The 25,439-nt window shown below is 37.2% G+C and overlaps 1 protein-coding gene across 4 annotated transcripts; it reads left to right on the top strand.

Moving 5' to 3' along the window:
- The first annotated feature begins 458 nt into the window (after positions 1-458).
- On the top strand, positions 459-24,731 carry ZNF658 (zinc finger protein 658). Of its 4 annotated transcripts, none has more exons than XM_045839813.1 (5): positions 459-578; positions 4,616-4,642; positions 7,602-7,728; positions 8,024-8,119; positions 17,665-24,731. In XM_045839813.1, exons 2-5 carry the CDS (start codon positions 4,628-4,630, stop codon positions 20,766-20,768), a joined length of 3,342 nt encoding a protein of 1,113 aa, XP_045695769.1. In that variant the 5' UTR covers positions 459-578; positions 4,616-4,627; the 3' UTR covers positions 20,769-24,731. The 4 variants fall into 4 exon arrangements, with proteins under 4 accessions (XP_045695769.1, XP_045695771.1, XP_045695770.1 ...); XM_045839815.1 differs by lacking the exon at positions 459-578 and adding an exon at positions 584-638; XM_045839814.1 differs by lacking the exon at positions 459-578 and adding an exon at positions 653-794.
- Positions 24,732-25,439: the final 708 nt, after the last annotated feature.

Consider the following 25,439-nt stretch of genomic DNA (forward strand, 5'->3'; position numbering starts at 1 on the left):
CCAAATACAAGGGTGAGCAAAAATAGGTTTATAGTTGTGAGTATGGGAAACACAGAGTTTATTCTTGTATTTTTACTTATTTATTATTGTATTTGCTATTATTAACCTGCTTTTGCCCACTCCGTATAATCACACTAATCAAGGTAAGGGTAATTTTTCTTAGCACTTCTAGTATCTAGTTCATATTCGTGTTTCTCCAATTGTCTCTTGCACCTGTTTTCTTTCTGACCCGGATCAGATCAAAGAACCACGCTTCACAATGTCCTGTCAAGACATAACTCTAACCCCAAAACTCTGAATTCCGGAAGTTTCCAGGGGGCAGGTCCAATTGGGTAATGGAGGGGAAACGCTTCAAAAATTACATTCTTTGGTCTCAAGGTTTCATGGGAACTGTAGTCTTGAATGTGTAGACGTACCTCTCTGCCTCTCAGAACGGGTTGCTCTGCGCATGTGCACATTAATCTGGCCCGACCGTAGGTCCTCTGGGGCCTGAGAAGGACTTGCTGTCCGAGTCTCAGGGTCTGTGTGGGAGCAGAGACTGCGCACCCGGGCGAGAGCACGGGGTCCTTGCAGGTCAGGTAGGCGTGTGTCTGGGGAGCGGGAGCGGGCAGTCCTCTCCCCCGGCCGCTGGACTGCTGGTGCGTGAGTAGTTCCCCGGAGTCCGCTCCCCCGGCTCATGTAGGGCTGAGTCCTCTTTAGGAGAACGTTCTCTTTGAGGCCCGGTGTGGGGACTGCAGGCGGCTAGAGGGGAATGCACCTTCGCGATGCTGACGGTGAACATGAGGCTACTGATAGTACGTGCAGTTATTCTCAGGATTAAATAAGATGTCATCGGCAAAAGATTTTGTCAAATGTTTGTGTTAATCACTGTGTAAGCTACTATCAAAAGACACTTTGTTCCCTTTGTTTATTTCATTTAACCAACAAGCCTACTTGTCGGTATAAACAGGCTATTTTAAAACGTGAAAAAGGACTTTCATGGGGGCGGACTGATACATCCCAGCTCACAAGCTGGTCTTCGATGAGAGGGGTAGGACTCAAATACAGATTTTACTCCCTATCTCTCACTCTTCCTAACAATTCTCCCTGCCCCAAATCCAGGGTTGCAGCCTTTGGAGCACTTAGCAAAGTGGGCTGTCCCCAAATTCTCTGCGTTATGATAGTAAAGTGAATGAGGACAGAATCACACCATTTGGCAAGTATATCTGGGACTTGCAGGTTTTCTCCAGAACCCGTTGGTCAGACTGAGGCTCTTGTGCCTTCCTGCACTATCCAGGCTGTCTCCATGCTCAAAGGCCTAGTCTGACAATCTAATGCAGTGCTGGCGGATAGAAAGATAATGCAAATAGAATATAACAATAAAATTTTAAAAAATTTCAGTAGTAACAGTGAAAAGAAAAGGAGGTAAAGTTAATTAATTATTTATTAATTAATTTTTTAAATTGTTGTTCAAGTACAGTTTTCTGCCTTTTACCCCCATCCCAGCCCACACCCCCAGCCCTCCCCACCTCCCTCTTGTTTCCACCCCCCTGCCCTTGTTTTTGTCCATGTGTCCTTTATACTTGTACCTGTAAACCCTTTCCCTTTTTCCCTGAAATTCACCCTGCCCCCCCATCACTGTCGGCCTATTCTCAATTTCAGTGTCTTTGTTTATATTTTGCTTGTTTGTTTATTTTGTTGATTAGGTTCCTGTTAAAGGTGAGATCATATGGTATTTGTCTTTCACCACCTGGCTTATTTTGCTTAGCATAATGTTTTTCCAGTTCCATCCATGCTGTTGCAAAGGGTAGGAGACTCTTCTTTCTTTCTGCTGGATAGAATTCCATTGTGTAAATGTACCATAGTTTTTTGATCCATTTATTTACTTATGGGCACCTAGGTTGCTTCCAGCACTTGGCTATTGTAAATTGTGCTGCTATGAACATTGGGTGCATAGGTTCGTTTGGATTGGTGTTTCAGGGTTCTTAGGATATAATCCTAGCAGTGGAATTGCCTGGTCAAAAGGCAGATCCATTTTGAGTTTTCTGAGGAAATTCCATACTGTTTTCCATAGTGGTTGTACCAGTCTGCAATCCCACCAACAGTGCACTAGTGTTCTCTTTTCTCCACAACCTCTCCAACATTTGTTTGTTGCTTTGTTTATGATAGGCAGGCTGACCAGTGTGAAGTGGTATCTCATTATGGTTTTAATTTGCATCTCTCTGATAGCTAGCGATGCTGAGCATCTTTTCATGTGTCTCTGGATCCTCTGTATGTCCTCCTTGGACAAGTGTCTGATCAAGTCCTTTGCCCATTTTTTAATTGGGTTGCTTGTCTTCTTAGAGTGGAGTTGTGTGAGTTTTTTTTTCCATATATTTTGGAGATTAAACCCTTGTCTGAGGTATCATTGGGAAATATGTTTTCCCATATTGTTAGTTCTCTTTTTATTTTAACAATGTTTTCTTTAGCTGTGCAGAAGCTTTTTATTTTGATGAGATCCCATTTGTTTATTCTTTCCTTTATGTCCCTTGCTCTAGGGGACATATCAGTGAAAATATTGTTGTATGGAATATCTGAGATTTTCCTGCCTATGTTCCCCTCTAGGACTTTAATGGTATCACAATTTGTATTTAAGTCTTTTATCCACCTTGAATTTATTTTTGTGTATGCTGTAAGTTGGTGCTTGAGTTTCATTTTTTTGCATGTAGCTGTCCAGCTCTCCCAACACCATTTGTTGAAGAGGCTGCTTTTACTCCATTTTATGTTGCTGCTTTCTTTGTCAAATATTAATTGATGATAGAGACTTGGGTTTATTTCTGGGCTTTCTGTTCTGTTCCATTGGTCCATGTGCCTGTTTTTATGCCAGTACCAGGCTGTTTTGATTACAGTGGCCTTGTAATACAGTTTGGTATCAGGTATTGTGATCCTTCCTTCTTTGCTCTTCTTTCTCAAAATTGCAGCAGCTATTTGGGGCCGTTTATGGTTCCATATAGATTTTAGAAGTGTTTGTTCTATATCTGTGAAATATGCCATTGGTACTTTAATAGGAATTGCATTGAATCTATGAATCACTTTGGGTAGTATGGATATTTTGATAATGTTAATTCTTCTGATCCATGAACAAGGTATATGTTTCCATTTGTGTCTTCCTTGATTTGTTTCTTCAGTGTTGTGTAGTTTTCTGAGTACAGGCCTTTGGAGGTAAAGTTAATATTCATGATGCATTTAATTTAATACAGCAGCCACACTTCAGGTGCAGTAGTTGCATGCAAAAGGGTCAGGTTTAGAATGTTAGATGAAGGTTTCAAACAAAATGACCTTGTTTCTCAGGCTCAGGTCCCAGTCCCTCTGGAGGTAACTCTTTGAAGTCTGGAAAGAGGGAGCCCCAGGAATAATTGCCACTGGAAGAACCACCTTTCTGACAGACCCCTCATCAGAGCTTCAGTGCAGAGGCAGAAGTTTCTAGAAAGGAACAGATTCTGATTTGCTCCGCTAAAAGAAGTTCTTGATCCCTGTATGGCATGAGTCAGACTTGGTGATGTTGCCACATTCAGAAGCCATCACAGATTGTGTGACAGTAGAAACCTGCAGAAGGGAACTTGAAGCTGAGAGGGGTGGGTTATTGTCAGGCTGCACAGGAAAAGGCAATTCAGTGGATGGCTGGTGAGTACAGATGTCCAGGGAAGATGTAACCAGCCAGAGCTGACAAAAATCCTAAACAATGTGTTGGTTTTTTTATTCTGCTCTCCAGATTCTGAGCTGCTCTAACACCTTGTTCATCACCACATGTGGCATCTAGAATTATGCCAATGCCCTCTCTTTCCTGAACATAGGGTTACCAAAATGGTAGTAGAAGGGTTTTCTACACTGGACATCTTTGGAAGCCTAAAAATGTTGGGCCCAAAATGAATGATTTTTGTAGTCACCCAGGATAGAACCAAACAGCAGCAGTGCAGTACTGTTTACTCACACAGATAAGTTCTATAAACATCAAAAGATCTTTGGAGAGATGGGAAGAGAGGGAGAAAAACATCAAAAGATCTTTGATGTTTATATAAAAGATCTTATCAAAAGATCTTTTTTTTAGAAACTGAAGCCAATTAAGAACAAAAATTCAAACAAATATATTTCTTACATAAAGTGTTCCATCTTTATTGCAGAGTTTTCTGTGGAAACTAACTCAAGTTATAATACAACAACTTGATTCAGCCCGAGTAGTTTTTTGACATTAATGAAGGTAGAGGGTTTCACCTCTGGTGTACCTGAATTTATTTAACAAATCCTCTGTTTTATTTACTTATTAAAAATTTATTTTGTTTTAATTTGTCAGAAGGGAGCATAAATCGTTAATTCATTGACAGAAAGCCATTTACCTTAGTGAAATTGCAGGGTTAAACCCACATGATCATATAAAAGATGCACATGTTCAGGTGGTGCTACCTCTGTGTGGGTTCTTCCTGTCCCTTCTCAAAAATGTCAAAGGGCCATTCTTCCATAGGGAAGCCTTTTCTCCACCTGGTGTTTTGAAGTTTTTAGGCAGATGAATATAGGATGTGTAAGGCAGACCAGGTTTCTCATGACCCAATTTCTCCCCCCTCCAACCCAGCTGGACCTTCACATTTTTTTTTTTTTGCAGGAGTAGCAGAAAATGAACATAGCTCAGGTGAGTTTAGTTTTTAATAAACTGTTTATTTTACAATGGATTTTATAAAATGGATTTTATAAGGGCTTAAGTGTGTCTCTGTTAACATGGAAAAATAGAAATAGAAGTGGATCAGATACACTCAGAGAATATACAGAAATACAAATGAATAGCAGAGTTGACATGTGGATATATGCAGATTTTCTGGTATTACAAATTTACCAAATTTATTGCTGAGGTTTCCAATATCTATTTCACAGTGTCAGGCAATGCTTCTTTAAAGGCTGACATTGGTGAGAAGATAAAGCAAACTAGTTCATTAGAGAATTTAAAGACAATTGAAGATAAAAAATAACCTTTGTTGTTTCCAAGCAGGTGATTTAGTTAACAATTTTCCAGTAATAACCCTAAAGTAATATAGAGTGTCACCTCTACCCATTCTTTAATAAAAGTAGAACTTAATTCTATATGTAAATTCAGTGCATACTCAGTTTTTCAGAAACTCAAACACAGAGGTTGAGTTAAGACATTTTGCTGATGAATCAACTGAATATCCTTAAAATTACTCTGCATTAATATATATTCCGAGTACCTATGCATGTATGTGGCTTCTAGATTCTCAGGAATATATTGAAGCTTTTCAGAATCTTTGACATTTCATTCCCCAGCATTTCCTTTTAAGCTTCTTTATTGACCATTGTTTGCCCCAGCTATCATCCAGCACCTCAGGTAGCCACCAAGTTGAACCAATGCTTTTAAGTGTTTTGACAAATGCCTCTGAGTATAGGCTATCCACACTATATAATCTCCAAGTGAACCATAGCTCAAATAAAGACATCCTTGTAAATGGGGTCTTTCAGAGAACCTCCAAATGGGCCAAATGATGACAGTTTTCTGGGAATGAGGTGTTTTTTTTTTTAATCCTAACCTGAGGACATGCTTATCAATTTTAGAGAGATGGGAAGAGAGGGAGAAAAACATCAGTGTTAGAGAGAAACATTTATTGGTTGCCTCTCCTATGTGGAGAGTCTCCCCTGACTGGGGACTGAATACACAACCCAGGCATGTGCCCTGACCAGATATCGAACCTGTGACATTTCATTTTACAGCACAATGCACCAACCAAGTGAGCCACACTGGCCATGGTATGGGAATGAGGTTTTGATGGAACTCCAACCCTGTTGTAGTTGCCAGGCTGCTGGTTGCAGATTGTTGGTTGTCAAACCACCACAGAGCTGGAGAGAGAGGGATAGGAACAGGGTAAATTATACTGACACAACATAGCTGTTTTTCGTGTATATTTCCACAGGTGACATTTGTTAACTTGTATAATTTTTTGCCAGTTTTTCTTTTTTTTTTTGCTTTTGTGGAGGAGAGAATTTTCTGGGATCTGTGTTTCAACATTTCACCTACATCACTTATTAGCTTAATTTTTTTTAAAAATCCTGCTGGTTTTATTAAACCAGATATTAAAGAAATTGGCCAAAAAATGAAAGAAAAGCCACTTTTCTCAGTAACATTTTAGTTTTGGAAAATATAGTTAAATTTTATTTATAATTCTTAGATTAAAATAAATTTAATGAGAGGTGTTCCTGGTCTTTCATTTATTTGTTTTAGTTCCCAGGTACCAGTACTGAGCTTCACACAGAGGTGGTATTTACTCAGTAATGCTGAAGACATGAATGAGCATATAATTGGATACAAAATAGGGGGAATAAACTTGTTTCTGTCCTCTTACCTGTTAATCTACTTCATATTCTATTTTTTAGTTGTGATAAGAACACTTAACATGAGATCTACTCTGTTAACCACAGTTTTTGTGTGTACATTAAATATTCTTAACTAGAGGCACAACATTGTACAACAGATCTCTAGAGCTTAATATTTCTCACAAGTGAAACTTTATGCTCCTTGAATAGCAACTGTCCACTTCTTCCCAGTCCCTTCAAGGTCTTTTGTTGTGGAAAATTGCCCTTTTTTTCATTTTCCAAGACTCTGCTCTTCACAGTTCTATTCTTTTTTTTTAAAAAAAGTTCCCAGGCTTTGTGGCCTGTACCTTTATTGCCATCCTCTTTAGTATCAATGATTCCTCAAATGCTGTTTTTAGTACTTTGCTCAATTTCTGCATGCTCAAATTGTTGTCTGACTGCCTCTGAAACTTCAGTTAACCACCTGAATTGTTAGTAATTCCTTAGTGCTTGTCTTCATCCTAGAGCACCCTTTTGTGTTTTAAAACTATGTGTTTATTAGTTTAAGGGACTGTTCCAACTTTACATTCCATAGATCTTTCAGTAGTAATATGAACAGATCTGTCACACTAGAAATTTTAATATACTTTTTTCCCTTTTTGTCCCAAATATCAGTATTTGGCACCAGCATTTGAGAAATAGCCCAATATTGCTAGACTGGATAGCTATATAATGAAGTAGTTATCAAACTGGTTGCTGCTTCTGCTCTGTGATTATACCCTTATCATTGTAGCCATTGTTGTTACTTTAGTGTAGATAGTATTCTCTTATACTGGTCTCTCTGATTCTAAGTCTTTGCTAAGTTGTTCTTTGCACAAGTTCCAGATTTATATATCTTATACATTCATTTATATGTAAGTTCACAGCTTACATGTATTCTTCCTTGCTACCATTATTTATGGTAATAATGTCCAAGGAGAGATTGAACATCCTAGAATTCTAGAATAATCAATATAATTCCTTGGGATATAGAAGAAGATTTGTAGGAAGTCTCTTTACACTGAATTCTTTTGTCTTAAAAAACTATAATTCATAAATATAAATGAATTATGGCACATTAAAAACCCTTTTAACTAATTGAATAACTCCAAACTTAAAGATAAATTAGGTCAAAATATGACATCCTTTATATCTGTTTTAAAGCCTTAAGAGTATATAGAAAAAGAATTGTTCTCAAAGATATTTTATTTGTCACATAATTCTGAACTTTTGAACAAAATATGTTATTACAGGGACCAGTCTCATTCGAAGACGTAACTGTGGAGGTCACCCAGGAGGAGTGGCAACAGATGGACTCTGCCCAGAGGACCCTGTACAGAGAAGTGATGCTGGAGAACTATAGTCACCTCATCTCCGTGGGTGAGCAGATCTTATCCTGTGAGACCTTATCCTGTGGCTCCCTCTGGAATACAGTTCCTTTTGAAAAAAATAATCAGAACACCTAGACCCTTTATAGAGATTAATGTGTAGGCTTTTAAGAGTCCTATATAATTGAAACCTTTAGAGAAGTAGAAACAATGTTTGTGTCATTACTTTCTCATTAAAAACTGCAAATGGGTACTTTTTGCTCTTGCTGTTGTATCTTTCTCTACCTTCAGAAACTAAAAAGCCCATGAATCTGGTCTGTATGTACCCTCAATTGTTATGTCCACAGGGTATTACATTACCAAACCCCAGGTGATCTTCAAGTTGGAGCAAGGTGAAGATCCCTGGTCCTTAGAGGAAGAATTCCTAAACAAGAGAAACCCAGGTGAGTGAGCTCATACAGAAGGAAGCTCCTGGGGTACTTAGCCCATAGAGGGAAGTACTTTGAAAGTTGTTTTTCCTTTTAAACAGCTTTATTGAGATATAATTCACATATCATATACTTCACCCATTTAAAGTATACAATTCAGTGGCTCTTATTGTGTGTGTGTGTGTGTGTGTGTGTGTGTGTGTGTGTGTACACACACCACAGTCAGTTTTCTTCAACTCAGAGAGAAACCCCATACCATTTAGCTATTATTACCTCCCTATCTTCTGGCCCATCCATTCGCAGCAACCATTAATTTCCTTTCTGTCTCCATAGATTGGGTCGTACTGAACATTTCATATAAATGGAATCACACATTATGTGTTTTTTGTGATTACAAGGTTAATATTGTAGCATATATTAGTATTTCATCCTTTTTATGGAAAAAAATAATATTTCATTGTCTGGATATACCACGTTTGTTCATTCATCATTCTGTGGACATATGGGATTCTACCTTTTGGCTGTTACTGAGTAATGCTGATATAATCACTCATTTACAAGGTTTTTTTAGGATTTTATTTTTTATTTTTAGGGAGAGGGGAAGGGAGAGGGGAAGGGAGGGAGAAACAGAGGGAGAGAAACATGGGTGTGTGAGAGAAATATTGATCAGCTGCTTCTCATGTGTCCCCACCTGGGGACCTGGACTGCAACTCAGGCATGTGTCCTGACTGGCAGTTGAACTGGTGGCCTTTGGGTTTGCAGGCTAGCACTCAGTCCACAGAGCCTCACAAGTCAGAGCCATTTACAAGTTTTCGTAGGGATATATGCTTTTATTTCTCTTGAGTTTATAGATAGGAGTGGAATTGCTGGGTTTTATGGTAGATCTGTGAGAATTGCCAGACTGTTTTCCAAAGTGGTTGTACCGTATTACATTCCTAATGGTAACACTTGAGGACTCTTGGTTCCTCCACATCTTCACCATCTTCACTTAATATCTGACTTTTTGATTGCAGCCATCCTAGTGAAAGTGAAGTGTTTAATCATTGAGGCTTTGATATACATTTTGTATTAGTCAGCTAGGCTGGCATAACAAAATACCATAGGCTAGGTGGCTTAAGTAATAGAAATTTATTTCTTACTGTTCTTTTTTTTTAATCTTTACCTGAGGATATGTTTATTCATATTAGAACAAGAGGAAGGGGGAATGAGAGAGAGAGAAACATTGATGTGAGAGAGAAACATCCATTGGTTGCCTTCCTGCATGTGCCCCAACTGGTGATCAAACCTGTAACCTAGGTGTGTGCCTGGACCAGGGATCGAACCTGCAACTTTTTGGTGCATGGGACAATACTCCAACCAACCGAGCCACCTGGTCAGGGTAATTCTCACAGTTCTGGAGGCTGAAAGTTCAAGATCAGGGTGCCAGCAGGGTTGCTTTCTGGTGACGCCTCTCTTCCTGGCTTATATATGAGTACCTTCTCACATGGCCTTTCTTTTGTGCTCCCATGGAGAGAGAAAGAGCTATGATGTCTCTTCCTATTTTTATAAGGACACTAGTTCTGTAGAATTAGGGCTTCACCTTTATGACTTCATTTAATCTTAATTACCTCCTTAAAGGACTTATCTCTAAATACAGTTACATTGGGCAGTAAGGCCTCAAAATACAATTTTTTTGGGGGGGGGGATGCAGTTTAGTCCCTAAAGAGTTTCTCTGATCACTGATAATGCCAACCAGTTTTTCATGTGCTTATTGGCCTTTGTCTAAATTAATAAACAATTCCAGGAATTTCAGAAGTCATAGTTTCAGTATAATTCCTCAAGCAAAAAAGTAAAATCATCTTAAGTGTTTTCACTGAAAGTTTTTGTTGTGAATTCATTTAAATAGGTAGTTTAACATAAAGGTTAATATAATTTAGATCAAGCATATTTCCCAATCACTAAATGTAAACAGTTTGATCATACTGACTGGCTAAAATAGATATCCCTAAATAAGTATCTTAGGAAGAGTATAATAAAAGAATGATAAAGTTATTAATGTAATAAAAATAAAATAATTTAGCATTTAATCTTCTATTATTCAGGTTTGAATGTAGACAATAAATTCATTAACTTAAAAGAAGGCCCTCTTGTGCAAGAGCACAGGTTAATGTAAACCTTTAAGCATTTGAATGACTGTACCGAATAATGATATCAATGATCATAAAATCCCAAATAGACATCTAAGAACTTAAAATTCACTTGGGTTAGGAGATCATATAATACAGTAAGTCTTTAACAACATTGTTAATAGGTTTTTGGAAACTGACTTTAAGCATAATGACCTAAAATGAAACCACCTTTATTATAGGCTAATTGATATAAACAAGAGTTAAATTCCTACAGCAAAAACATTACCAAACTCTAAGTAAAGATCTAAAATGCTTTCTATATTAAACATTGGTATGTGAGCTGTACATACATTTAAGAAAAATTAATCATTGTTTTTCGGCCTGCTTATTCCAGTTCACTGTTGCAGGTGGCTGAAGCTTAACTAGGCAGCTTAAGGTGAGATGCCATCGTAGGGTGTACTCACACACCACACAAATTGGGGGCAGTATAGATACTTCAGTTCACCTAATATGCACATCTTAGGATGTGAAAGAAAACCAGAATACCCTGAGAAAACCACACAGACAAAGGAGAACATACCAACAGCACACAGATAGTGGCCCTGGCCCAGAATCACTCTTTTTTCTCATCAGTGTTATAATGAAATGACATTTAATGAAAGGAAGTTATTTGAGGACCTTCTGTACCTTATCTAATAAAATAATAAACACTGTGGACACTAAATAACTATGCCTGTATTGGATATAAATGATGTATGTATTAAAGTGAACCATATGTTTGTGTATATGTATGCTGAAATCAAAGGACAAGCCTTTCAGGTTCCCATCAAATAATCATAGGTAGTATAAATATAGTTTTAGTCTAAAAAGAAAGCACCAATAAATTCACCAAGGTAGAATCATCACAAATAATATTCTCTCAACATAGTTTATTTGATAAATGTAGAACTTAATGGTAAAATGAGTAAACAAAAACATTGATATGGAAATTTTAAAGTGTCTCTTTTAAGTAATGTATAAAAAGAAATGAAATCCAAAATTGCATGACACTTATAAAATACTAAAGATAAATGCACATATTAGAAACATTAGGATACAGGTAAGTTAGTGAACAGAGGTAAATATTATATTAATTAATTACCTAAGAACAATAATAAGAATGTACTAATAAAAGTAGTAACAGACTGGAAAACTGAGAAGTAAAACATTAAAGTGGATGAAACTTTCGCTAACCCTAACAAAGACAAAGGAAAAGATAGTGAAATTTTATGTAAAAGTTCAAGTGGAAATTTTTCATATTTAATATCAAACCAAAAATCCCATTCATAAAGAGTGATGTGGGAGGACTTGCTCTACCGGATATCAAGGATATATGTAAAGCTCCGAGTAGTTAAGTAATATGCAATGGGAGGGGTTTGGGGAGGGCTTTGAGATAGTTTGATAAATTAGTGAAAGAGAGCTCAAGAAAAAACATGCTTTATAGACAACTGGTTTTTGGTAGATGGCACTATCCCCACAGAGCAGTGGGGAAAGAATCCTGAAGTCACCTATGGATCAAAACAAAAAATAGGATTTAGGTGGCTTAAATCTGATTTTCAAAGCAAAAGTAGAAATACTCTAAATGATGATTAAAAAAATATGTTCATGACTGTGCTTAGAGAAGGAGTTAATAAGATATAAAAAACATTAACCAGAGGAATGATGTAGTAAAAATGTTCCTTCCTTCTTACTCACTAAGTACAGATGGAAAGAAGAATGAAGATGAACTAGGTACATTGGCACCTGATGAAATGCATGGTGGTTAGTATTACAGAAGGCTGGTGGGAGCCTGATCTCTTACTCCTGGCCAGTATTAATGTGGCAACTTTCTCTTTCAACTCCCAGAGATGTCAACAGAGGTTTAGTGAGGTACCTGGACTTCTTTTCCTACTTGGCAGTAGTGAAGCTGCACCCCACTTCTTCTATTGGCATGGTTTCAGAAAAAACTGGCTAAACATTAACTTTCATAATTTTCTTTTTTTTAGGTGTTAGGTTGGTTATTTTGTTTTATTTTTAAGTAAACATTTATTTTTATTTTATTTTATTTTTATTTTTTATTTTATTTTTTAAGGACCATGCTTTTGTTGTCCTGTCTAGAAACATTGGAACTCAAAGTAATACAGATTTATTCCTGTGATTTTGTTTTTTCTAGAAATTTTAAAATTTCACGTTTTGCACTTTGTGATCCATTTGGTGTTGATTTTTATAGAAAGTGTGAGGTATATATCAAGTTCAAGTTTTTGGAAAAGATGTTTGGTTATTTTAGCACCATATGTTGAAAAGATTATTATTTCTCTGTTGAATAGTATTTGTATAATCTCAGAAAACAAATGAGTGTATATGTCTAAGATCATATATTTCTTTGACATCTTTATCTTTTATTTATCTACTAATTTTATTATAGTAGCTTATTCTTCAAATTAGGTATTGTGGGTTCATCAACTTTTTACTATATGAATGTTAAAATGAGCTTCTTGATATTTTTTAATGTATTTCATTGATTATGCTATTACAGTTGTCCCATTTTCCCCCCTTTATTCCCCTCCACCCTGAACACCCACCCCCACCTGCATTCCACCCCATCCCCCAAACTTAGTTCATGTCCATGGGTTGTATATATAAGTTCTTTGGCTTCTACATTTCCTATACTATTCTAACCTCCCATTTTTTTGCTACTTACCATTTATGCTACTTATTCCCTGTACCTTTTACCCCTTTCTCCTCCTCCATCTCCTCTGCTGAAAACCCTCCATGTGATCTCCATTTCTATGATTCTGTAGGAACAACTAGTTGTTTGCTTAATTTTTTTTAAGGTTTGGTTGTTGATAGTTGTGAGTTTGTTGCCATTTTACCTTTTATACTTTTGGTCTTCTTTTTCTTAGATAAGTCCCTTTAATGTTCATATGATAAGGCTTGGTGATGATGAACTCCTTTAACTTGACCTTATCTGGGAAGCACTTTATCTTACCATTCTAAATGCTAGCTTTGCTGGATAGAGTCATCTTGGATGTAGGTTCTTGCCTTTCATGACTCTGAATACTTCTTTCCAGTCCCTTCTTGGCCTGTAAGGTTTCTTTTGAGGAATCAGCTGATAGTCTAATGGGAACTCCTTTGTAGGTAACTGTCTCCTTTTCTCTTGCTGCTTTTAAGGTTCTCTCCTTATCGTTAATCTTGGGTAATGTAATTACTATGTGCCTTGGTGTGTGCTTCCTTGGGTGCAACTTCTTTGGGACTGTCTGAGCTTCCTGGACTTCCTGGAAGTCTATTGCCAGATTGGGGAAGTTCTTCTTCATTATGTTTTCAAGTAAGTTTTCAATTTCTTGCTCTTCCTCTTCTCAATCTGGCACCTCCATGATACAGATATCGAAATGTTTAAAGTTGTCCCATAGGTTTCTAAGCCTTTCCTCATTTTTTGGAATTCTTGTTTCTTCATTCTGTTCTGGTTGACTGTTTATTTCCTCCTTCTGGTCCAAATCATTGATCTGAGTCCCGGTTTCCTTCCTGTCACTGTTGGTTCCCTGTGCATTTTCCTTTATTTCATTTTTCATAGCCTTCACTTTTTCCTGTATTTTTTGACCATACTCAACCAATTCTGTGAGCATGCTGATTACCAGTGTTTTGAACTGTGCATCTGATAGGTTGGCTATCTCTTTGTCACTTAGTTATATTTTTTATGGAACTTTGATCTGGTCTTTCATTTTTTGTCTCCACATGTCTATTATGTAGTGAGGGGTGGAGCCTTAGGTGTTCACCAGGACAGGGCAACCTCGTCACTTCGTTGTGGCACCGTATGTGAGGGAGGGGTCAGAGAGGGAACAGCGCCACTTGGTCAGCTCTCTGTTGGCTTTTGGTCACTTCCGCTGCTACCTGCAAGCAAATTGGGCCCTTCTGGTGCTGATTCCCAGGTGGGTGGTTGTGTCTATGTTGTAAGACCTGTGGGTCTCTCCAACGAACTCTCCTGTGAGGCTGGGAGTTTCTCCTGCCACCTCAACCCTCACGTGTTTTTCCAGTCAGAGGTTTTGAGGCTTTATTTCCCTGCACTGGAATCCTAGGTTGCATGGTCTGTCTCGCTCCTTAGTTGTTCCTTCTGGTTTATCTGCACACAAATGTGGGACCACCCATTCTGCCAGCTGCTGCCTTATCCGGTTCACCAGCTGCTTTGCCCAGTCCAGTCCTCCAGCCGCTGCCTTGCTGCAAGTCCCCTCCACCCAGCTGCCTCTCTCTGCCCCTCTTCCTGGTCTGCATGAATGTTTCTTCTTCAACTACTTGGTTGTCGGACTTCCATTCACTTCGATTTTCTGGAAGTTGTGGTTGTTTTTGTTTTTAAATTTGTTGTTGTTCTTCTTTTGAATGTGCAAGGAGGCAGTGTGTCTACCTATGCCTCCATCTTGGCCAGAAGTCTGCTGCTTGATATTTTTAAAAAAGCATGCTGGCATTTCAGATTGGATTGCATTAAATCTATAGGTCAAATTAAAAAGAATTGACATGCATATAATACAGAGTATTTTAATCTATAAATAACATTTACCTCTTTATTTAGGATTTATTTCATTACTTTTCAGCCTACAGATATCAGTTTGTGTGTGTGTGTGTGTGTGTGTGTGTGTTAGTACAGTGGTAAATTACATTGTGTATCTGATTTCAAATTCCACTTAATTATTATTTGTATATTACCGGCTCCTGCATATTGGCTTTGTATTTTGCCTTTGCTGAAAACACCTATTAGTTCAAGGAGTTTTTTTTTAAAGATCTTCTTGTGAATTTTCTGCATAGACTTACTCTGTATCTTTTATTTTTATTCTAGCCTCATGCATTGATTGGAACTTCCATTACATTCTTGAGTAGAAGCCAAGACCTTTTTCTACTCCAAAAGCTGTTTACTTTTGAGAGTAAACACCTCCCCCCCCCAATCTTAGGATGAAAGCATTCAGTCTTTATTAAGTATAATGTTAGCTGTACACTTTTTTATAGATTCCTTTTATATTAGGTTAATGAGTGGATTTTCAATTTAGTGAAATATTTTACCGTATTTGATGTGGTTGTGTGATATTAATTATTTAGACAATATGATTTTTGAATATTGCAACAGTTTGTGTTCTTGGGAAAAATCCCACTTGATCTTGATTTATTATTTTCATATATTGCTGTGTTCCTTTAGCTACTATTTTTCAGTATTTTTACATTTATGCCATGAGGAATATTGGCTTGTAGGTTTCTTTTCTTGAATTGTCTTTGTTTTGCTATGAGGATGACACAGACCTCATAAAATGATGTGGAAGTATTTCCATGTCTTGTATTTTCTTGAAGAAATTATGTAAACTTGGTATTATTTCTTTAAATATTTGGTAGAACTCACTAGTTAACACCATCTGTTCCTGGAGCTGTTTTTTGGAGCTACATATTTTTTTTACCATGTATTAGAGTTCTTAAATAGATTTATTTAGGTTTTTTATTTCTTCATGGTGAATTTGGGAGTTTTTTGTTTTCAAGAAATTGGTCCATTTTGCCCTGGCTGGTGTGGCTCAGTGGATTGAGTGCTGGCCTATGAACAGAAAGGTCACAGTTTAATTTCTGGTTAGGGCAAATGCCTGGGATGTGTGCCAGGTTCCTGGTTGGGTGTGTGCGAGAGGCAACAGATTCGTGTATCTCACACACTGCTGTTTCTCTCCCTTTCTTTCTCCGTCCCTTCCCCTCTCTCTAAAAGTAAATAAATAAAATCCTTTTTTAAAAGGAAAAATTCGGTTCATTTTATATAAATTGTCAAATTTATGGGCATAGAATTTCAGTACTTTTGTATTATCTCTAATGTCTGCTGTATCTGTAGTTATATCTTTTCTTGCATTTATTTTTGATATCAATAATGTGTCTTGTTTTCCTCAGTTGGTTTTTATCATTAAAAATCTTTTCAAAGAATTAAGCTTTGGTTTGATTGATTTTTCTGTTATTTTCAATTTCATTGTATTCTCTAACTTTTAGTATTTTATTCTTGTTTCTTTGGATTTACCTTCTCTTTGTATAGTTTCTTAAAGTGGAAGCTTAGGTAACTGATTGGTGGGTTTTTAAAATTCTTTTGCTAATATAAATATTTTAAGCTATGAACTTATCTCTTAGTACTACTATAACTATATTCCGCAAGTTTCTATGTTTTGAACAGTTTTCATTTTCATTCACTTCAAAATACCTTAATTTTCTGTGAGAAATTCTCTTTGATCCATGGTCTAATTATAAACATATTAATTTACAAATATATTTTTCAAAATAATATTGTATTACTAATTTCTAGTACAATTTTTCTTTGGCTTGAGATCATACTTTATATGACTTCTTTTATATTTATAAAGATTTGTCTTATAGCCCATAATGTAGTCTGTCTCAATGAGTGCTTGTGTACATTTGAGAATAAGGTGAATTAAGCTGCTTTTTAGTTTTTTGTGAATGGGTTTTGAGGGTATGCTTTTTACCCTCAAAAAGCATGCTTCATCTTTTACAGTATGCTTTTGAAGTAGTGCTGCTTCATCTCTCCTAGCTGTAATATTGGGCTACAGTATATTCCTGTCCCCTGCTCCTTTTTTTCTGTGCTTCTTGTTTTCCATTTTTTCTTCCTACTTGTTATGAGTTGGCCACCAATACCTTGAGCCAACACATTTGTTGCTCTTGTCCACCTAGATTTTATAGAATGGATAGGAATATGGTTCTAGGTAGAATTTTGGCGCGGCTGCTGCTTCCGTATCCCAGAATATCTTATGAATGGAAATTTCTCAAAATACTGTCTGGTCTTTCCTATGAACTCTTGGTTTGGCTTATGGAGGAAAATGTACAAATAAATGCTTTATATCTGCAGTTGGACTATAAGGAAGTGTTTTTTTTCCTTCTTTTCTTAGGGAGGTGGGGGAGACTTGAATATGATGGGTATTGTCCGAAAGCTTGTCTGTTAGATCACCTTTTCCTCAGCTCTTAGGTACAGGTTGTTCTTGGCACTCTTTTGTCTTTGCCTATTATTTGCTTTCAACTGCAGGCGTCTTCAGCAATCCAACAACTCATATAAGATATATGGAAGCAGAAAGAAAATCTGGGAATTATCTGCCATAACAATTTTTAAGGGTCAAAGCCTAGCTTCTTCTTATTTTTGTAGCATCTTTGTTATTTTTTTCCCAGGGACTTTTAATTGCCAGCGGGGGAGTACCTGGAAGAATGGGGCTGCTCCATCTTGGTTAGCACTGGAAATAATACCTGTTTTTTTTTTTTCAAACAACTTGGATGAGCAGAGAGAGAGTGTGTGTCTGTCTTTCTGACTGTGTGCATGAGTTATTAATCTTTGGAAATATGACCAGAAACAATACAATGCATAATATTGAACTCCTCTCAATAAGAAATGTAAGAGTCATAAGGTGTTTTCAATTTTTCTCATTTTAGGATATTGCAAAGTTGATCTTAACATAGAAGAGAACCAGGAAAAACAAGAGAAACCTCTATGGCAAGTAATATTCACTGATAACAAAATATTCAGTGAAGAAGGACAGAAAATTTTAGGAAAACCAATTAATCTGGATATAACTCCAGATTTTTCAGGAGAAATGCCCTATAAATGTGACTCATGTAGAATGAATTTGCCACTTGTTTCTGACTTAATTATAAGTGATAGGAACTATTCAAGAAAGAAGACTGATAATATAAATGTATGTGAAAAGTTACAGCTGGATGTTAAACATGAGAAAACCCATACTGGAGAGAGGTCTTACAAATATAACAAAAATGTGAAATCTCTTAGTCATAAGAAAGGTCAGCAGAAATTGCAAACTCTGGAGCAACCTTTTGAATGTAATGAATTTGGAAAAGTTTTACATGATAACATTGCTCTCTGTGTTATTGCCAAGAGTTCTCTAACAGGACAGGAGTCCTGTAAGGATGATGAATTTGGGAAAAACTGTGATAAGGCAACTCTATTTAACCACATAAGAACTGGCACAAGGGAGAAATGCTTTGATCTTAATGAATGTGGCAAAACCACCATTGTGGAATACAATAAAGTTCACATGGCCCTGACACACAGTGAATTTAATGAAAGTGGAAATAACTTCAACAGGATTTCACCCCTCGTTCAGCCTCAGGGAACTGTTATAGGACAGGGTTCTTTTGAAAGCAATACATGTGAAGAAAACTTGAGCCAAAGCTCAGCCCATCTAATATATCAGAAGATACAAACTGGTGATAAACCCTGTGTTTTTAGTGGATGTACAAGTTTCTCCTACCAGAACTTAGACCTTACAGTAATACATCAGAGAACTCAGACTGAAGAGAAATTCTACCAATGTTGTAAACATGGGAAATCTTTACATCAAAACTCACTCTTCAGTGTACATCAGGGAAGTGACACAGGAAAGAAGTCATTTGAAAGTAATGAATGCAGTAAATTATTTTACCAGAAAGCACATCTCATTTACCATCAGCAGACCCACTCAGAGGAGAAAACCTATGAATGTGAGGAATGTAGGAAATCCTTTTGTTCAAATTCACACATTATTCATTATCCTGGAACTCATATGGGGGTGAGTCTCTATGAATGTAATGAATGTGGGAAAACTTCCTGTCAGATGTCAAACCTCAGTGAACATCTGACAGTTCACCAAAAGGAAAAATTTTATGAGAACAGTGGATTTGGGGAATCTTACAAGAAGTCTGTGCTCTTAGTACACCAAGGAACACATGCACAGATTAAAGTCTATCAAAGTAATAAATATGAGAACTCATTCTCCAGGATAGCACAACACAAAGAATATCAGAGAAGTCACACAGAGGATAAACCAAATGAATGCACTGAGTGTGGAAAAACTTTCTCCAAGACACCACATATCAGAGCACATCAGAGAATTCCTACAGGCAAAAAAAACTACAAATGTATTACATGTGGGAAAAATTTCTCTAATAAGACACACTTCGGTGCACTTCAGAGAATTCATACAGGGGAGAAACCGGATGAGTGTAATGAATGTGGGAAAACTTTTGCTGATAATTCAACCCTCAGGACACATCAGAGAATCCACACAGGGGAGAAACCCTATGAGTGTAATGAATGTGGAAGGTCTTTTGCCCATGTATCTGGTCTCAGATCACATCAGAGAATTCACACAGGAGAGAAACCTTATGAATGTAATGATTGTGGGAGATCTTTTTCCCATAATTCAGCCCTCAGAGCACATCAAAGGATTCACACAGGAAAGAAGCCCTATGAATGTAATGGCTGTGAAAAAACTTTCACCCATAATTCAGCCCTTAGAGTACATCAGAGAATTCACACTGGGGAGAAACTGTATGAATGTAATGAATGTGGGAAAACTTTTTCTCAGAAGACACATCTCAGTACACATCAGCGAATTCATACAGGTGAGAAACTCTGTGGGTGTAATGAATGTGGGAAAACCTTCTCCAAGAAATCGTACTACAGTGGACACAAGAGAGTTCACAAAGGGGAAAAACTTTATGAATGTAAGGAATGTGGGAAAACCTTTGTTTATAAAGCAGCCCTCATAGCCCATGAAAGAATTCACACAGGAGAGAAACCCTATGAATGTAATGAATGTGGGAAAACTTTTTCCCAGAAGACACACCTCAGTACACACCAGAGAATTCACACAGGTGAGAAACCTTATGAATGTAATGAATGTGGGAAAACTTTTTCCCAGAAGTCATACCTCAGTGGGCATGAGAGAATTCACAAAGGGGAAAAACCTTATGAATGTAAAGAATGTGGGAAAACCTTTGTTTATAAAGCAGCCCTCATAGTCCATCAAAGAATTCACACAGGAGAGAAACCCTATGAATGTAATGAATGTGGGAAAACTTTTTCCCAGAAGACACACCTCAGTGCACATCAGAGAATTCACACAGGTGAGAAACCTTATGAATGTAATGAATGTGGGAAGACTTTTTCAGATAATTCAGCCTTCAGGGCACATCAGAGAATTCACACAGGGGAGAAGCCTTATGAATGTAATGAATGTGGGAAAACTTTCTCCAAGACCTCACACCTCAGAGCACATCTGAGGACTCGTGCAGGGGAGAAACCTTATGAATGTTATGAATGTGGAAAAACTTTCTCCCAGAAATCATATGTTAGTGCACATCAGAGAATTCATACAGGGGAGAAACCCTATGAATGCAATGTATGTGGAAAACTTTTTGCCCATAATTCGACCCTCAGAGTACATCAGAGAATTCATTCAGGTGTGAAATCCTATGAGTGTAAAGAATGTGAGAAAACTTTCTTCCAGAAGTCACACCTTATTGCACACCAGAGAATTCACACAGGGGAGAGACCTTATGAGTGTAATGAATGTGGGAAAGCTTTTGCCCAAAATTCAACTCTCAGAGTACACCAGAGAATTCACACAGGGGAGAAACCATATGAATGTGATGAATGTGGGAAAACTTTTGTCCGTAAGGCAGCCCTTCAAGTACATCACAACAGAATGCACACCAGCGATGAAACTCTTTCATGCCATGAATTTGGGAAGTCCTAAAGAACCCCATACCTTATTAGGTAACACAGTGGATAAGTTCATGTCACATAGACTGCAAATTTTTTCTTTTTTTTTAAACAACTTGTTTCCTTTTCTAGTAGGCATGAGCTTGTCTAAATTATTTTTTTGTCCTTCATCTGGGTGGGGCTAGTCATGATATGACACTATTACATTTCAGCTAAGTTTGGCTTTAAAGAGTCACCTTACATTCTTCCTATTCTTTGTTATACTGGAGTGGAGAAATTTCCATGGCAGACTCGGGTGCTATGTATTGAACATAGAGCACAAGGTGAAAGAAGTTAGAATCTGAATAATAGTGAAACAATTCTCCACTAACAGGTCTTGCCCAGTTGTTTTTTTTTAAACAGGAATTAAATTTGTACTGTGTTGACTTTTTACAGATTTTGGTCTACTGGTTAAATCATACAGTTTAGCAAACTCTATTAGAGTGGGGTGAAACCTGTCAACCCAGGGTTGTTGGTGTTAATTTAGTGCCAGCAGCAATCCTCAATTTGGGGTGTGGTGAAGAAGGAAACTTTATTCAGTGCAAGTGATGATTCAGTGGGGCTGTAAAGACAACACTGCTGTGGAACAGCTCAGTTGTGCTGCAGCACAGCTGTGAAAATAGCCTCGCTGTGAGGCTGCCATGAGGCCAGGCCCCTCTTTGGCTAGGCAGCTCCAGTCTGCTCCAGGATGGTCTGCTGGTCTGCTCTGCTTTGCTTCACTCCATGCCAGCCTGCTCCACTTTGCTCCAGGGAGACATCTTTGATGTTTCAGCTTTAGCCAGGAAATGCAATCTTCATTCTTTGGTGGAAAGTGCCCTCTCTAAGCCAGAGGGGAGCTGGCTTATATGGACACAGGACCCTGCCCCTGGTCCCTCATTGGTCCTTATGCAAATGAGGAGTCCAGATACAGTTTGGTGCAAAGGCACTGTCCTATTGGTCAGAATAGAGCTGCTCTGATTGGTTAGAGAAAGCCTCAGTCCTATTGGTTGAAATAGAATTCCAGGAAACCTTTGCAAGGGTTTGTTCAGATGGCAGAAACACAGTGCAGGCAGGCAGTTCAATGCAGAAGCTTCATGCAGTGTAGTTTGTGTGAGAGACCACTGGGCAGAAATGGCTGCTAGACTGCTATTTATTTTTACTTTATTTCTTTATTTGAGCCTAGTTGTCCTTTTGCCCTTCCTGGGTTCACCAACCATATAAATATAATAAATATCAGAAGAACCTCTCAGAATTGAAACAGTACATCAGAGATATCATTCACATGATGAAGGCAACTTCTGTCAATGTCCTAAATGAGCAAATGACCTTAAAAGAGAGAAATCTCAGGGAAAACCACAAAAACCTTTACTTCCAAGTGAACTTCATCAAACATCAAATAATATTAGACTAAAATGTATTTTGATGAATGACATTTTAACACATTGAATTTGTGTCAGATAATTATTTTCTAAGGAAATATGTCAGTTTCAGAATTGTAGGTAAAATCTTCAACTGGAACTGATGTACTAAAACTTGTTTATAAGTTTTATAGAACATATATGAGTGTATCTATGCACAAATTCATTGTAGAAATTTTAAAGATAGAAGAATAACTTGAATTCTGCAGACAACACCAATAAATGTTTGTGTCTAATTTCTAAGCTATGTGGTACATATGTGAGTCTATGTAACAGTAGAAGGCAGTCGCCAAACCTGCTGTGACCTGTTCACTTTTCTTTTTCAAGTGACCATCAACATGCTGCTTCTGTTGGCTTCTCTCAGCTTGATGATGTTAAATTTTGGCCTATCTTCTATGTCTGAATATTGGTCTGGCCCTGTTTTTCTAGGACCATAAGATTTCTCAAGGATTCTTTGTGTATGTGTGGTGAATGTTGATGCTTATATTTTCTTTTGGACTTCATTTTATGCCATTTTAGTGGTTCACTTTGTACTAATTATAAATCAAATCTTAGCTCTCTTGTATGTATGTACCCTGAGCATCATATATAGGATCTTTTCCCAACCCCACAATACTGCAACATTGCAAACTAGTTAATTTCTATCCTGCTTGGAAAGCAGGCTTTAGAGTTGGAATGAAATCAGGGCTACTTTCCTATCAGGAGCACCACATTGCTATTAGAAAAAGAAAAATTCTCTTGGGGAAGCAGTATAGTGTAGTCTTAGCCAAGAGAATATTTGGAAAATCTGCCTTAATTTCAGGCTACATGATTTGGTCAGCACAGAGAAGGAAGTAAGTGAGATTCTTATTTTTAAAACTTGGAACATTAAAAATTTCAACTGTGGGCATGTTGCTTTCTGAAAGTGCAATCTGGTAGACTGAGCATGTGGACAATAAATTAGTTGATTACCTGAGTAAATCCTCTGTTCCCTATCTTATATTGGTACTGTGTAAAGGAAAATAATGGTATGTTTTCAGCATTGATTGGAGAACAGATATTTCTTTGACACTGGCTTATTGCTTACCTTAGCAGCGTTACTGCCACAGAAAAGGGCCAGGAGTAAAAGGTCACCATTACATGAGGTTATATCATAGTACTACTAGGGCTATCACACCAGAGACTTAATCAGTACTCCTGTTGGCAGGAGAGTTGCAAAAGCTAAAAGTCCCCCAGTCCCACACTTAGATGCAGTGTGAACTTAACTGCATGGTGCCAAAAGGGAAATGAGTCAAAAGACATCTCTTTTCTATGTGCTTGATTTTTAAAATAACTATTGATTTGTAGAAAACTAATGGAAATTACTTAACCTGGAGAACTTTATATTTTTTAAAAGTTAACTTCAGTCTAAAATAGTTGTAGATTTAAGAAAATCTAAAACAATAATTCTTATATATTCCTCACACAGTTCCCCTTGTTAGTATCTTTTGTTACTTTGGTAAATTTGTCATAAATTGATGCAGACTCCGTCCAGCCGGGTCTGTATGTTGTGGATGCAATGAACAAATTCACACAGACTACAGAAGTCCTGTGGAGAAAAAGGGACAGCATGGCTACTCTCCACGAGAGGGCTCCTTAACCCTTGCCTGGACGGGCTTTTATTGCTTTCTAATAGCATACATCAAAGAAAATTTTCATTCATTATGCTCAGGTTTGCTTTAGGTGATTACTTTTTACAGATAACACAAGAAAGGATGCTACTGATTATTTCTTACAGATTAGCAAGGAAAAAATGTTGCAAATGCAAGGGAATGATAAGTGATTGGTCTGGTTATACTCCATCCTTGGGAGAATTAGCACAGACTTCAGGAAGTTACTTTAAAGATACGCAGTAAACATTTGCTGCTTCAACTCAGGGTGAGGGAGTTTTAGCAAGAGCAAGCCTCAAAGCAGTCTAGGAGTAATGCAGGCCTGATTTCCTATGAGAAAGCCAGTCTGTGAGTTTGGCTCCTGTGTTATGACTCGTGCCTGTCAGTTTTCCAATAAGGCTGAGCTACATTTTGCTGTTGCCAGGTGGACTGGTTCCCTATGATAAATAAATAACATTGATGCATTATTAACAAAACATTATTTTTCAGATTTCACTAGTTTTTCTCTAGTGTTGTTTATTCCAAAATTTCATCCAGGATACAACATTACATTTAATTTTCATGCCTCCTTAGCTTCTACTGGTGTGTAACAATTTCCCATACCTTACATGTTTTTGATTAACTTGACAGTTTTGAGAAGTACTTGTCAAGTATTTTGCAGACTATCTCAATTTTGGTATCTGATATCTTTTTATGTTTACTCTGGTGTTACAGATTTGTTTATTTTACAGGAAGATTACAGAGGTAAAAAAAATACCATTCTCATTATATTAATAGCAAATGCTGTTGGCCTGAAGATCACTAACAATGCTAAGCTTGATCATCTGGTTGAGGTAGGGTCACCCAATTTAAAAGCATGTATGTAAGCCCATGCTTGCTACTGTAATAAATTATTAGTTTATCAAATTGTAAATAAAATAAGTTCAAAATCCTTTTATGTGTTTCTGATTTTCATGTTGGAAACAATATAAGTAGGTTCAAAACCTAAAACATTCAGAATTTAAAAATAGCCTCAAGCTGATCCAGTTTATTCTCCCACATTTTGGTTTTTAGTGTTTATTGGGATATGAATGAATTATTGCCCTTTTCTTTGTTCTCCAGGATTTAACTTCAGGATTTTATTTATCCTTATATCTCATCATAGAAGTGGCACCGATGTCTTCTATGCCTCTTAATCCTTGGAAAAGGACTGAAAGTTTGCATTTTATAACCCAGAGGCTATTGCATTAACCCAGAAAACAACAGTAGGTACAAAGAATGACCAGCCATGATAACTAAGAAATCTGTGATGATAGGACAAATAAATCAGGCTAGAAAGTAAGATGGGGTATCAAAAACCAAATGCCTGCATAGGGTCTTTTTTTTAAAGCATTCATAAATTGTATGGTACTAGAATGAAGATTTTAAAAGGAATGGGTGCGTTATTATTAGAAAGTTAAGTTTGGGCCTATAGGCCATGAGCAGAAGACATAATGAAATAGATATATAAAAGATTAGGAGCAGGTGGTCATTCCCAGATAACAGCTTAATATATAAACTAGGGAAGGATTATAGAGCAGCAAACATTACTAATGAAGCAAGAACACATGGGCATATGTTATTGCACACATACAATGCATACCATCAGATATGTGTGGGTGA

The sequence above is a fragment of the Phyllostomus hastatus genome, unplaced genomic scaffold, assembly GCF_019186645.2.
Source record: "Phyllostomus hastatus isolate PE091 unplaced genomic scaffold, TTU_PhHast_1.1 phas_contig_312, whole genome shotgun sequence".
Taxonomy (NCBI): Eukaryota; Metazoa; Chordata; class Mammalia; order Chiroptera; family Phyllostomidae; genus Phyllostomus; species Phyllostomus hastatus.